Source organism: Opisthorchis viverrini, assembly GCF_000715545.1.
Source record: "Opisthorchis viverrini unplaced genomic scaffold opera_v5_90, whole genome shotgun sequence".
NCBI lineage: Eukaryota > Metazoa > Platyhelminthes > Trematoda > Opisthorchiida > Opisthorchiidae > Opisthorchis > Opisthorchis viverrini.
This window is the reverse complement of record NW_008751743.1, coordinates 1,407,774-1,423,745: the sequence shown is the minus strand read 5'-3', so window position 1 is coordinate 1,423,745 and position 15,972 is coordinate 1,407,774. Positions and strand designations below refer to the sequence as shown.

Genomic DNA, 15,972 nt, shown 5'->3' with positions numbered 1-15,972 from the left:
AAAATGCACTTCTGAGGCAGTGGAAGTCCAGAAGTATTCGTCCAAGCCCATTCCAGTTTGGTGGCCGCATAGGCGTTGGGGGCATCACCTGACATATGTTGGTACACAAAGAATATCTTCTTCAAGTTCACCCACAGGCCAAGCTACGCAGCAGAAGCAGCACCAGCAGCAGAAGAAGCAACAGCAGCAGCACAAGCAGCATGGTTCTTCTGACCGGGGTGCATCATTTCATCACGCATCTTTGTGAACAATACTCAGTCGTCCACAAAATTGCGAAACGTGCATATATTCGTCTCGTGGATCAGAATAATCGCACCGAAAAGACTAACAGTGAACAGGTGTTCGTCAAGATGACACCTGACACTTGACTTTCACAATGACCTTCAGATAGATTGTGAAGAACCAGGGAGGGTCGTACGCCTCATTTACGTCACTACGTGCTTTGATGACACGTGAAGTCGATCCACTCGTTTGCAACTTCGTTCTCATTCTGTCTTGTAAGCTTTGAATGAGACCGATGAATTTTGGCAGACATGTGTAATTGGAAAATACTGTCTAAAGCACTTTCCCTCTGAGNTCATACCAGGAGTTTACCGCGCAGCTTTTCCCACCGACGCCTCTGTAGTTATCAGTTTAATTCTCACTCATTTTTCCTTTGCACAATGCCAAGATTAAAGCATCCCAGGAACCTGGTGAAACCTACTCTTCCTCTCAAACCGTGTTTGTCACCTGTAGAGTATGACTTCTATAGCCACTGGCCATGCAACAGCCGAAAGCCAACTTGCTGTATGTCTTCGATAGTCGGAGGAAGGTTAAGGGACAGCTGCATCTCTCGGTCAAGCAGTCTATCTACCGCGGTCAAGTTGGTACTCGTCGGTCGGTTGGGTGCTTGTTGAATGCTATGAGTCATCTATCCAGAATTTCCACAAGCGACATCCTCTTCAGATCCGTTTCAGAGGTTTGGTCAATTTGAAGCTCGGTCTAGAGATTTTCTGAAAAAAATTGTGATTGCTTGTGTATCCTAATTAAAACTTCCTCGTCCCCCTTAATTCGCGAACTTCGTTGATGCGGCTGAGTAGTTGAACCGTGTCATTCAAAGCATCTTTATCTGCTATTTCTAGATTTCGTTTTCCTGATGAGCATGAGATTCGGTGCGGTATTCTTTTTCTCCGGCCACTGACTGTTTACAGCGCTGATCGTTGTCTTCAAAGTAGTCAGGGCTTCTTGGGCATAGTTGTTCGATTTGGGTAAATGCCACATCCGTCATCTGGCATTTTAGGTTATTCAACGAGCTAGATAGGGTGAAGGCTGTCAGTGCGATGGCCATTTGACGCTCATTCAGCAATGTGACTATTGAATCGCCGAGATATTTTTGAAGCTGGAACAGTTAACCTATGGCATAAAAGCGTTGAACCACTTCAAACTAATTTTAACGATTTTTGGACAGATTAATCACTACAGTTTATCCTGATGATTCATTCGCCTCAATAAGGGCTAGCTTATACAGTCCAAAGTCTTTGGTCGCTCAACTCGAGCGCCACTGTAACGCTTTCGCTAGAAAGGATAATAACGGAGTGAATCAACTTACATGAGCTCATATTCACCGCCACATTGCATCTCTCCACTCGCATGTATCTATTGAAGAAGTATTTGACTACCGGTGAGGCACGCACATTGGCTAACTTTGCTCAACTGCAATCGGTAGCGCAGTTCAGTCATGCAGACCCAGTCGGTAGCCTATGCCCAGCACTAGGCGCAAGCCGAAAAGAATTTCTCCGAAACAATAGCGTTCTCGATTGGGCGACTTTTATGAATGCTTATCAGCTCCCCCTGCGTACTTCAGTGGCCTGTTGCTGATAGGGACATGTTTTAATGGACAAGTGTCCACGGTCAAACCCCTCAAATCGGAAAGTCCTTCGTTGATATGAGCACAGACTTCCTTGGACATACATGAAAATAAAGCAGGAAAACAGTTACTAAATTTGTAGTTTCTATAATACCCTGAAAACTTTTAATTTTGCGTTGATTGAGAGTGGGCATAGTTCGGCTTTGTATTTTTAAACCGTTACGACGTTGCATTCAATATTTACTGCGCCCTCAATAGTATCACGGCCACAGAATTAACAGAATGTTGTAATAGTGACTTCACAGTAGTCGTACGCTCTAAACACAGCGTTGCCACACTACGATCTTTGTTACCATCATTGAAAAGTCTTTCTTCTCTGTAAATCGATGAACGCGGGCAATTTCTTCTTCTTTTGCAATCTGCGAACAAACCGAATATCGAACGCAGATTTCCAACAGTGGATTTTCGCAATTCAGTAACGCCTACAGAAGGTACTTTATTTGAACGAAGCCATTTATTAGTTTTCAGCAACGGGATAATAACCTCGTGTAGTGTCGATGCGATAGCCTACCTAGTTGGAAAAAAAGTGTCTATCCTAAATATGGAAAAAAAAATCCAAAAACCGACGTCAATTCCGACACAGTGAACTCAAACTGATTCATCTGTGGAACTACTCGAACATCCTAAGTAGTCTGACTAATTTGCGTGATATCACGAACGCATGCATAAATTGATGCATCCAATAGGGCAGTGATCACGCTCGTTCCCAAATAAATATAAAGTAAGCGCCAATAATCCAGCGCAAAATACCAATCCGCTTAACAAAGTCACCACTATATTTAAAGAAGAACAAATCCAGGAGTTTTTCGGAGCGAAAAAGAACTCCATGTTTAAAAACATGATACTGGAATAACTTTCAGGAAAATCTCTGTGGTTAACTCAGAGAAATAACATAGAAGTTGTACTCATGGACAACATTAAGGGTCAAAAACGAACAACCACCGAAGCGGACATTCGTTCCATCAAAGTGATTTATGCCAATTTTAATAAAGGGATGGTAATTTGGGGCAAACTTAACATTACTTGCGTACCACCACACCTGAAGGTGGGCAACACTTGTCGGCGAAGAGGCAAATACGGCCTGATGTGACCTTGGAAGCATTCTGGATTCAACGACCTTGACACGAGCTGCGTGAAGCCATCTTGTTCACATGGTTCGTAATCAGGTCCGTTGCAAGCTGACACTCTCACGTGTTCGGCACCGTTTGATTCCAAGATTGACCGATTTCTCGCCACAGTTGCATCCGACGAGAACGCGCAGTAGGTAACAATGACAGCCAGAAGCAACTATTTCACCGTCCACCGCAGGAATCACCAGTTGAAACATGCATTTCACAGAAAAGGGAAGCAGAAGTGTATAACGAGATGTACTGGAAAACCTGACTACTTGACAGTAATACCAAATTTGGTCATCTCGATCCCTGTAAGGATCTGCCTTCATGCAACAAGTGCAGATAGTGATGCTGCGTTACGAGTGCTGGTACAACGCAAATGAATCTGTCGGTACACGGCTCTTGGCGAAGTGTCACTACAACAGCCATGTATGACAGGAAAAGGACAGGGGTTTGCTTGCATACGGGACTTGGAGAGGCGTTCCGACAGCAAGTGGACAACCGCATTACTAAACTACATATGCTCCACAAATGACGCCTCATGTTCCCTTGGTATGCGATATTCAAGATATAGAAATATATTGTCTTGGATGCTTTTGAAAAGTCTTCAAGAGTCCACGACCGGCTTCGACGTTCATGGGATTATCTAATGGGTGGGGTCCCCAGTTTTCCTTTATCCATATATTCCAACTGAAAATTAGATTGTACCAATTAGCGAGGTACACCTCGTCATGTACTGCTTTGGTTTTCACGGGAGGCTAAACAGAATCTATCTTTCATGATATTCCTCCAATTGAGTTGACGGAAACTGCCGAACAGCGCTTATCTTCTGAGTCCCATGCAGAGTGAAACTGTTGGTGAGCTGTTGAGGTTCTGGGAGTCGCATGAGTAGTCTATTCTGTCAAAGTTTCGAACAGCTCTGCCTTTGTTTTTAAGACCTCGATTCATGGATGGTGGTTAAGACAAATTCGACAATTAAACAAGGTTGCCCTGGTAGTGGACAACAGAAACGAACAGGATTTGTGTTATCTGGAGTGCACGGTCACGCTCAATCCGAGCTTCATATCATCTGGAACATATATTTGTGAAATTGGTTTAAAGATACATCCAAGGATGCTTTTGCGTTTGGCTTCATGGACACGACACTATTGGAATATCTTCGAAAATGTGTACATAACCGTGACAGAAAATAGGAATTAAGTCGCACTGGGTCCGGCCATCTATTAGGTAAACGATGTTGGAAACATTTGACTCATGATTTTGATTTTACCAATGAAGTAACGAAAGTTATACTGATTACCAGACAATGAACTAGCATGGCATGGTAAACTGCGCAAGAGCAGGTTTTACATCATGAGCTCAATGCTAGTGAGTTTACTCATAAGTCTGTGAGCCGTAGTAATTTGTTCGGTTTCGGAAAATCACAAAGGGAGGGATAAGCTGAGCGAGTGCCCGTCAGTCAAAAAGATTTGTCAGTCCTTCAAGCATCTGGCTTCATTCCAGCATTTTTGATTTGCCGTATGCTTCACCAGGATTGCATTAATCTGTTCCATGCAATCAAGTAACTCCAAAGCCTCGCAGCCTTCCGAGAGCAAACGGTGTTTTAGCACAGGCGTGCGGAATGCTCAGTGATTAGTTCCAAATGTGGAGCTAAAAGCAAAGTTATACTTTACAGGTTTAGTTGCTTAGGTGCAATTCGGAGACGTTGACTAGGGTTTTGAAAAAAAGTCGAAAATGCCACCTCATCAATCACGTTTTTCGTCTTCTTATTTGGAACTCAGTTTGAGTTTCACTTTGTTGCAATAATGTACGGAATGAAGGACCTAATTTGCTGGAATATCACATACGGAGGGCTGAGAAAGTTAATGTCTACTGCAAATCATTTGAGTTCGTCTGCAAACGAATAAATGATTTTGTGATGTGGAAAGAAGTGATGCCATTTTGTTCTCCGTTATCAAAACTTATCGACGTTGCCTTGGGTGCTTACCAAAAAGGGTTTGCTAAACAACGGGATCAGTCTGAGTTTCTGCATGGCTCATCACTGACGGTTTAGCTCAGAACTACAGCAAAAACAAGACAACTTTGGGTTGGGTGTTGGAGATTAAATCATAAATAGAATCCTAGAATATGGGTCACATTATCAGACTGAACGCAACCTATCTTTCTACCCCGGTCTAAATGGCAAGCATCTGATGAAACAATGATTATGATGACTAACCTAGCCTTGTTCTGGTTTTAGGTTTGCAAATTTTGGTGGAGTGATATAGCTTCTTTGTTCTATCAGATTTTCTGTCAGATTGTTTGGCTGAATCAGGGATACAAATAGGGAATCCAGGAGGTTTTCCTGACTACAATGTGCATCGAAACCAACGTCTACCTGTATTACCTAACGGAAGACAAAACAGTATTCAATGTGGATAGCCTCAGAAATTCGACTATGTGGAGAAAATTCGGATGGTCTCGAGAAAAGCGCTCATTCGCAAATCAATTTGGTTTTCACGAGAGACCTAACTGAATCTCTCGTTTATGAGATTCTACAACTGAATGTGCTGCACACAGGCCGCCTCATGATTCAGTTGGCACGATATTCGAGATATCGCAGTATATTTTCATAAAGGAAACTACTCACAAGGTTGCTGTCGAAGAGTTTTCAGCAACTAAGTGAGTAGTTTCCTTTATGAAAAATTTGGATGTTCTTATACTCTTAAACCTAGTCGATTCCATAACGAATTTAAGCCCGCGAATAAAACGTCTAAATAGTATCTAGGCCGACAAATTGGGGGACCCTGAATACATGTGCCGTTACTATGAATCTATGTGAAGTCTGCTTTCAGCTCCTTGCTCCAGCAGCAATTTGGGGTTGTTGCTTTGGTGTCAGTGCGTTTGAACCCACCTTGCATACAAGGTTACGACATGGGAAAGCAAGCACATATACTGCCGATGCTAAATTAAATTAATTAATTAATTAAATTAGAGGAGATGAGTATATTTGTGTTTCGTGTCACTGCTGAATGTTGATACTTATGAATCAGGTACTTACCAGTGCAGTCGTATACCTACTGTCGTGACGTTATCGTGACTTGACCATACATTACCTGGCTTCGACTTTGCCATTTGTCTGAATTTGGATGACAAACCATTAACCCGCAGACGTGCATTGCTTGAACATTCAAGGCGAATAGACAACCATTATTCTTGTCTCCGGGTTTGATACCATAGTGTACACTAAGTGGTGTGATCAAATCGCATGGGAAGGAAAGGCACACACCTGAATGGAACATTGGATGGGCTTGTAGATAGAGCTGATGGCTACATTTTCAAAATTCTACTTTGCGCAGAATATCTCGCGATGTAGATTAGGTAGATTGGTTTCTACCATCAGATTTTTCTGTGTAGATGTTAACGTGTAACTAGTTTTCCTAGAGAAATCAGAAAATTAATCCCACATACCGCTTGCCCACAGCCTATTTCAGACAAAGTATAGCCTTAAGAACGTGGCGAATGAACAACTTAAGCGAATGAAACATATTGAACACACATTGTGGGGCACATTCCTTTGAGTTTGTGTGCCAATGAATATAAACTTATCATCCTCAGGCTATGACTGTTCTTAAAGGAAGTTTTAACACTCGAGGAGAAATGCTGCCGCTAGTAGCTATATGTACATAGCCCGGGTGATTCTTTATCCCACTACGTCCACAGCATTATTCGAAGGGTTTAAATAAATAACAAGTACTTCTATTTACACTGCGCAATTTCCTGTTCAATGGCACTCACACGAAGCTCATCACAAACAGTTTGCTTGCAAAATATCGTGATCGAGAGAGACTCTCAACACGGCATTTGCTGGACACTTTCCTAACGTTGTTTTGGATCATACTTCTAATGGTACGTGTCATCTGTGCAGATAAAATAAAGTCACAGCAGGAACAGATCACGTGTTCCCATGAAGATGGACGCTACAATCGTGCAGAAATCAACAGGTAATCGTTATTCTTGTCCGGCGTCAATGGGAGCGCATTTATCCAGAGTCATACCGAATGAACTTCAGCTTCAGATGGTTCCAAACGTAGCCTACGCACCGAGATGGTTCACCCTGCAAAGCTGGAATAGACTGGTGTGTTACATCGAAAGAAGTCTATGAATCCCTTGAGAATAATACTGCCACTAGCTGAATATAATTTATCTATTCTATCCACCTCACATTGCGTTCGAAATTATGGATGTATTACACGGATTGACACCAACGCATAGTAGGTAACACCACGTATTGTTTGCACTGAGTCGCATCTACGTGGACGTCCTGTACCAGAGGTATAAAACGAGAGAGTACGACCCGAGGGTGAGGTGCCAAACTGGTGACTCAAAACTGTCGGTCCAAGTAAGTACAACTGAACAGTTAAGTCTCACAGAGGTGATTCACTCCATTCGGGGGACGTAGTCTAGGTATAAGCATACGCCTAGTTAGTACTAGCTATCTTTAAGCCAGGACCGCACAACCGTGGTCAGCGACGGCAACATCTAACATCTTTGAAGGCTTAGCATTCTGGAATACCCAGAGTACTGATATTGCACTTCCGCATATAGATACACGAAATTCACATAGCAAACCACACTGGTATACATCATATAACAATACTATACAGCACAGTTTAGTAGAAATTAGGTAAACAAAATGAATATGAGGTGCCAATAAAGACAACCAACTGCTTGGCTAACCATACCAGAGCCTTTCTGAATGGTTAGAGTAGTGAACAATACGCAAGAGTTGGTACTCACAACATGCTCAAAAAAAGTCGCGTGGTGGACAGCACCACACGTGGTACGTGTTCTAGGTTCATTCAAACGGTCAGCCAGCTCTGTCTATAAAACGGTATATTCAGAGCACTAGCTTGGAAACGGCCTAGCAGTTGAAGCCAATAGAATCCACTTTGAATAAACTGGGGCCTTGTAGTATTACTAAAGTGAGCATCTGACGCATCCACCAGGCGGAATCAGACGTCGAAACATCAGCCTCATCATCATCATCATCATCATCATCATCATCATCATCATCACTGTCTGCTGTAATAACCGCGTACTTGTCGTACAGTGGTTGTAGCTGCCACAGTTTCGTTCACCGATGATTCGGGGCGATGGATAGGTAGCTGCGCATTGGAAGCGGGAGCTGATAAATTAGTGAATAAATACAGCACTATAGCTGGGGGATTGGGAAGGGAGCTATGCATTGAAGGCAATAGCTTGGATGCAGGAGCACCATTGATTGGGACATGTCTGACAATGTTTCTAACCACTGATATGACCCGTCTCGGGGTCCCCATCCAGGAAGACGGCAATGGCCAGCGAAGCTGAGTTTGCTGGTAATGGCCTTAATACTTCACTGTCAAGTCATTGTTTGACCTGCACGTGGTTGTGCGAAAAGAGCCCTTCGGGAGCCCTTTCAGTTATTGCCATCCCTCTCGAGAGGAAGCATAGCGGTGCGCGTACTAATAGGTAGTGCGTCTCCGTTATCAAACCCAGTTACCAGCGCCCACGCTCGAAACCACTGTTCTACGAAGGTGGAGTTCCACGCGCACTCCAGCTGTGGGGGCTCGCACTCCAGTGCGAGCCAGCTAAGTGATGAATGATGGATAGAAATTTGAGATATATTTTGTCCCAGAAGCCTTGATTTTTAGTAAGAAACGGGGAAAACGCAATACTTACTAACTTCTTCATGTTATGAGAATTTCATAAGACCACAGGATAAATGATTTACTGTGGAATGCCAAGAAGCATATGAAGTGGAATCGTAACTCAACTCTACATACATATGGAAATGACCATGGTTATGGTTGAATAATCTACGGTTCCTCGTCTCCATTTATAAACCCCCAATATGTTGTTCGAATCATTAGGATATAAACCCTGAAGTTGCCATTTTCGCTTGTGGGTGAAGATCATTTATGCTGAAAGGCTGCAGTGCTGTTTCAACCTTATCGAGAATCACCAATAGGGCGCATATCACTAAAGTCTAGGACGTTTCGAACCCGCAACCTCCGGGCTAGTAGTTTGAACAATGAACCGTTTAATCATGAGCGGCTGATCAGTAGTATGGGTAACTCGCACTTAGACAGGATATAGCGCCACTCACCCTTCAAACACGGAATCCATAGCACGTGACCACAAGTGCTGACTGGCTTCTTACGTAACGAGTTGTCAGATGAAGATGTCACTTTTCTCATAAAATTATCTTTCCTCTGATCCCCAATGAGGTTGGGAGAGATGAGCAGTGCTTCAGCATAGACTTACTTCACTTACAGGCCGTAATCTCTTCAACAACAATATTATCTCTAACCGTCTTATTATCTTTCGTCACATCACGGTCCATGAGCATCTCCGTACCCTCAAATGGATCCTACGTCAGCCGCTCAAAATAAATATAGGAAGATACCTGCCATACTTTCAGATTTCTAAAAGTAGCACGAATATCCAGGTGCCTGTAGCTTATTAAGAGAACGTACAGTAACAAAAAACTTCACGATTGTGTACTGCTTCGACCTGGTCCACCAATACGAACCATGCGGTTTCTCCTAATGCTGTATTCACCACACCCTACCGTGAGAATATTGCAACGAAAGAATAAAAATAAGGGTGGAGTTTTTAGCCACAAAACGCATTATAGTGCGAAATGTTCTAACTAAATAGCGTACTGCGTGACCCGTTCACCAACGCCACGGCAGTTGCATGACCACGAGTAGAACTTCCAGTACGATATGTCAAATATGAATCATTAATCCTTTCGTTCATTTGGACATCATAATGATCTCGAACGCTGACTGGAAATGAAGTTGGTGTTTTACCTCAATGACTGATGAAGCGAATTTCCCTGCAGGTAAAACTGAAGTGGCCCAAGTGTTAGAGAGGAAAATACGGGAAAGTCTATGCAAAAAAGCATTCCTGATAGTGCTCTCAATCCGGCTTAATCCTTGAAAATAGACTTATAATTCATCTACTGGACGGCTTGGATTTGAAAATAAAGACGCCACGTAAATTGTTTCAAAGTGAGCATAAGTCACCTGATTTTTCATAACTATAATTGCGTGATGAAAGACGGTGGGTGCTATCTACTTTGAGTTGTGCTGTAGTGTGAAGAAATATAAAGGCTGATGGTATCCTGAACATTCAGTGCGACTACAGCAACCGATGCTATTGGAATACACTAGATTTAATCCTCGTTCACGCAGTAACAAATGGAACGTCTTTTGGTGAATCACATTTGTTAAGAAAAAATTCAAACTGTTGGCTTGAATTTGTTATTCCACATAAATGTCACCATGCCATGTTCATCCACATCCCAGATGATCATAGTTATAGTAAGAGTTTCTTTTTATCATCACCCTGGGAGCCAAAAATGCAGATCAGGTCGGCTCTTGTCAATCTAAGCTCTGTATTAGCATCCTGTTTCAAGGTCATCTCACACAGTTCGATCAGATGTATATCGCTTCATATGTTCAACCCGAGCAGCTGGTCGGGCTACATAAACAACAGGATTGTATTTTACCCTGCAGACTCCAAGGTGCTACTAAAACAGAAATTACAGGTGTTGCGGTTTCGGGATTCTGGCTATTGAAAGTGCGAGTCACCTGGTTTATGTGAGTCAGCGTATCGGGTGAGGTTTCACTTTTAGTCAGTGAATACCGGAATCCAAGGTATCTTAGAAGTCAGGATAACATGCTCTTGTCACACAACCACTCGAAAAATGGACGAATGACACGACATCTTTCACATGTGATTCGCACCATTCGATGAACCCATGAAGGTCCGAGAGAGAGAGAGACCTTGTGCTTTTTGTAGGTAATGGCTCTCCACATAAAGACACAAGAATATGCTCCATAGACAATTCCAACTAATGCTTCCTAAACGTAACTGTGTGCGCATGTAAGTGCACGTTAGGGAGCACTAATTTCATATAGCTGCGCAGTTTATAGCATTGACACAGACTTTTAATATTCAATCTCTCATTCGTATTACTTCATGATTACTGATCCATAGGGGTGCCACGTGGAATGGATCACATGGAATGCTGACTTGTTTGAACCATTGTGGCTCTTCGAACTCAGTACATCGTTTTTAAAATGACCATAACAACTTCACGACTGTGTTTAGTGACCAAACTTGAGAAACATTTGGGAGCTCAGAAATCCAAACGCCGTCATCGGGTTCGCGCTCAATGAAGAAGATGAATATTAGCTGGTTGCGTGGATGATGTTGCTTCGGATGGTGATGATACATTGGCAACCAAAGTGCTACACTCATCAAATGGACCAAAATTCACAACGATAAAATGTTGGCTTCTTGAGTAGTGTGTGAGCAGGCCAAATAATCTTCACCCGCCAAACTAAACACTTCAGCTTCCAGCCAATTAGAAAAAGTATGGAACCGATTGGGAAGTCATTATTTCAGAAGAGCCTGGTAAACAATCGGTCAGGATATCGCCTGACCCATCAAAAGGTCAAGGTAAAAAACTGAGGGGATCGGGATATGTGATCGTGTATGTAGCGTGCGTGATAGTCAGCTATTCGTAGTAAATCCAAGGGACAGGCTGACAGAAGCATTTGATGGACCGATCAGAGTTTGGCGTGAGACGAGGCATGGTCGCAGAGGCAGTGGCTAGGATTATTTGTTCACTCCCATCGATCCCATATGTTGTGGTGAAATCAGCCACTGGGATGCTGTTAAACACTTGAAACGTACTCAACATCTTTGTGAATAAGGAAGCGATACATACAGGAGCGCAACTCCATATAAAAGTGGGAACTACCGGATGTGGTCAACCTAGACAGGTAGGTCTGGTGGCAGACGACTAAATTTCAGAAGGGTGCGAGCATGAAGAAAGGCTATAGGTTCAACAAACTTCGACATTACACGACTAAACTTTTTCGACTAGTCTGCGGGTTATAATCTTAGGTAGAATGCTCAACTTTAACGCACCACAAACTGCGCCATTTACTTTTCACATAAATAAACTCCGAGTGTTTAGCTGACGGAGTAACTTTAGACCGGTATCAAGCATATGAATGTGTTGCTTTTTGGAAAGAAATTAGACGACAGAATTTGTGACTCTAAGCAAGCCATAATCATGAATGTCATGTGGACATTCGGACGCGTTCATTCATTTTACGTGCAACTCACCATCTGATACCAGACAGTCTTATTAACCGACATGCGAGAACTTCCACTGCAATTATAGTCATGGGGGTTGGCGCTTTTTCTCAGGTGTTTTTAAAGCTTGCTTCACAGAGTCAAAATCGATTCAGCATTTTTATAGGTAGGGAAATATCTCACCAAATAGGTTCGTAGGAGAAGTCGTATCAATTCAGGTCATGGCAAATCTGTCTAAAATATTCTGTTGTCTCAGCGTTTGTTTGTTTGTTGAGTTGGGCGATTCGGTTAAAAGCGTTTCATCACCACTCCAGATGACTTCATTGGTGCGTTGTCTGTGAAGGTGCGTTAGGGTTGGGAGTGCATCATGACGACCTGAGCTACCAATATTTTCTTCACTTGTAAATTCTTTTGTTTTTTAGTGACATGCCAACGTAACAAATATAGATTTGTCTGAGTTGAGGTCCCTTTGTATGCGATATACACCCTGTGTGCTGGAGCCTCCTTACCTTGTTTCTGAGTTGATTAATTGGGAAAGATAATTTTCTGTAGGGATTCCGAAATGCTACGGCTCATTGAATGGTGTTACTCGCAAGGATAAACGTTAAAATAGTCATTCGGGGATGAGATCTTATTTTGGAGTTCAACTGACGTATGCACAAGTTGTTCTATGCCATCATGTGTGGCTACTCTCGTCATTTCCTTACTGCTGCTGCTATTGTTTCAGCTGCAGCGTAAAAGTTCATTGATTTTCGAATTCCAGCCTGATTCCGGTGATTTATGTCGTCTTGCTAGCAGATGCCACACATCGAAGGAAACGCTTGAGTTTCGCAAGCTAGCGCACATGCAAGTTGAGGACTGAGGCCTACCAACTCACGACCGTGAACAGGTTTTCCTGTCCACGTGTGACCGTTCAGCTGTTTCAGGTGTGTGTCGGCTCTCTGGCTTTCCGGATATTCAGTAATCAAACCTCTACAGAATGTGCTGTTCTCACGAGTTCCAATAAAAGCCGAGAAATACAATCCAGTGCCTCTTTTCCTTCAGTGCGGACTTCTGTTAGGACAGGAGAGGGAATGAGAAATAAATAGCCAGCTGTATTTCATGATCATTCCAACAGGACAGAAGGAGTATACCTGAAACATGCTGTTGATGATGATGACGATGATGATGATGATGATGATTGGGATGATGATGATTGGGATGATGATGGTGGTGATGATGATGATTGGGATAATGATGAGGATGATGGTGAAATCCTCCTACCAAAGCTCATCCCGGGATATGTGGACTTGCGTATCAGAACTAGTGGACATTCATAAACCAATCGTGCCCAGCTTTAGTTACTGCGGATAAACAACCAACTTTTTTTCCGTGATCTGATAAGGGATCCGAACCTATTCTTATAGACCACGATGTTTCTAGTAGGAAAACCAACGAGATTCTTTCAGTTACGAACAGCTTCATGATCAATTGGAAAAAAGTTGAATAAGTTTTAAGAAGGACCATTAAGCTTTTTACTGCGTGAACGAGGATGAAACCTACTATATTCTCATGCACTGGTTGCTACAGTCGTTTTTGATATTTCTTCACTCTACAGGTCAACTGAAAATAGATAGCACCAACCATCTTTCATAAGAAAACTATCTTTATGAAGCATCAGATATCTGCTGATTTTGATACGATTTTTTTCTGTCCAGAATCCTCTCACAAACGCTAGTTTGTTGAGAAGGTTCCACGTATTTCTCTGATGCTCGAGTCACTCATGAGACATTCTGTCATCGTCATTTATCAGCGTCTGATTTAACGGATATCGCTTTGAGGATCTGCGAACGTAATTGCGCTGGTTGATAAGTAATTCATTATGCTATTTTTCACGGTGCTTCTTACAACACCCATTTCTTTCTCTACGGTTCATTGTGTCATTTTCGGCTGCACGGGTTTCTTCAATATACGCAGCTTTACTTCCAATGGTAAATTTCCTTTCAAACCAAATATGAACTTTGATTAGACTTCCAAAATCTACAGATCAAGTGAACTGTGTAAGCTGCCGATGGCTCTCCTCCAAACAATGTACCCCGCAATTGGTTAACAAACTGGCTCACGTTATTGATCAACCAGTTGTCTTTCAATGAACCACTGCATGGTGAGCTCGAGATCTCGCACAGCACGCCACGTCATTCAGATGCTCCAACCCACAGCTCGCCCAACCGTACACCTCACGGAACTCAGTTTTCATACTATTGAAAGCCAGGGCGGCTCGTTAGTCCGGGTCGTACACTGAAGCGTGACTGCGTGCACATTCCCATGCGTGCACAAAAAGGATGGGACAACGGAAACAAGCTCAAATTGTCTTGCTAGCTGAAACTCAATCAAAGAATGGCTAATTCTATTAGCTCATTTGGTCCAACCGCACTGACACCAGTCGTGTCTTTGAGTTTCTGGCCCGTTGGACAGACGTAAGTGAACAAAACTGGCTGTTTCATCGACCAAAATCGAAGTGAGGGTGTCACATACGTCTATCCTGTTTCACAGCATGCTTCCTGCCTTGACAACTGGGGCTCAACCAGTAAACATTACGCTTCTGCAAAATATCGGCTGGTCGGTGCGTCAACATGACCCAGAATCCAGACGTGGACTGGTTGCCATGGTCCGGGCTTCTGGACGTGAGATCGTATCAGCGGCCCATGTGACTTGGGCGTGGGCGCTGCTTTATCGTCGGTGCGGTACTGGAGGTTGACGGGCGCATAAATTGTGCTTCACCATTACACTCGTGTCCGCCACCTGTACCGTCTGACGGACGTGAAAACGCCAGACTAGCCGATGGGCTCAAAATGACACAAGACCAGCAAGATAATCTGGGGCTACGTGGGAGACACAAGGCCTTATTGGTCATCGGTCGTGGTTTAGGTGCCAAGCGAGCCAGGGTATGACAGACGCTACTTCCACCCATTGGATTGGTTTTTTATCAAACAGACCTGTGTAAGTGTCAGTCAGGAAGAACTCAAACCAAGTTCTTACAGCAAGGTCGCTCAACGAGACCCTTGTAACGATAGCTGTTTCTTCAGACATTTGGATGTGGGAGTGGAAGAACACTGCTTCACTAATTTGTGTGAAACGACAGAATGCTGATTACCGGGTGAGAATCTGGAAGACTGGAGCTGAGCTCCCGGAACAGAAGGGTTTAGAATCAAGCAAAGAGTGACACGGAAATAGGGCAATTATTGCTTAGATCGAAATAGCTTCAACGGTGATGTTGATGATTACTCAATCACTCCATTTGAATGTCTACTTTGAAATCAGTGGTTTTTAACAGGAAAGATATCGTAAATGGTTACGTTTTCGAATTTCGGGTGACGCGATTCTACACGAGTATGTAGCTGACGGTCGTACGCGCAGAATAGCTCTCAATGAAGGTGTAAGGTATGACGGGGTGGGAGCAAGTTTGTAAGCCATATTGAAAGGTTATCCTGGTACCTTATTCGGTTGGGTATGTCGTAGATGCTCTGCAAGTTTCCACAAACACATAATTGTATGACATGAAGCTAGACTTGGGAGGTGGAGCTTGGAGCTCGGTAACCAACTCGCATAGTGATTCCTCTTTCTGTGTACTGTTTAGAGAATTCCTAATGTTTATACAGGTACCGCGATGTTCACAGAGGAATCTACAGTTACCAAGTCTTTAGCGTTGGCAATTGGAGCAGTCTTAGAAAAACCTTTAGTCACTTCGGGAAACAAAATTACCGTTGTTTAAAGAAAAGGGTTCGTTCCCAATAGTGCCATTTCGCAAGAGGAAAGTCGATCACCTACTCACTT

At 43.1% G+C, this 15,972-nt stretch overlaps 1 protein-coding gene across 1 annotated transcript; it reads left to right on the top strand.

Moving 5' to 3' along the window:
* Positions 1 to 6,903: 6,903 nt before the first annotated feature.
* Positions 6,904 to 13,478, top strand: T265_04948 (hypothetical protein; the record flags this gene model as incomplete). Its single annotated transcript, XM_009169816.1, has 2 exons — positions 6,904 to 7,001; positions 13,277 to 13,478. 2 exons carry the CDS (start codon positions 6,904 to 6,906, stop codon positions 13,476 to 13,478), a joined length of 300 nt encoding a protein of 99 aa, XP_009168080.1.
* Positions 13,479 to 15,972: the final 2,494 nt, after the last annotated feature.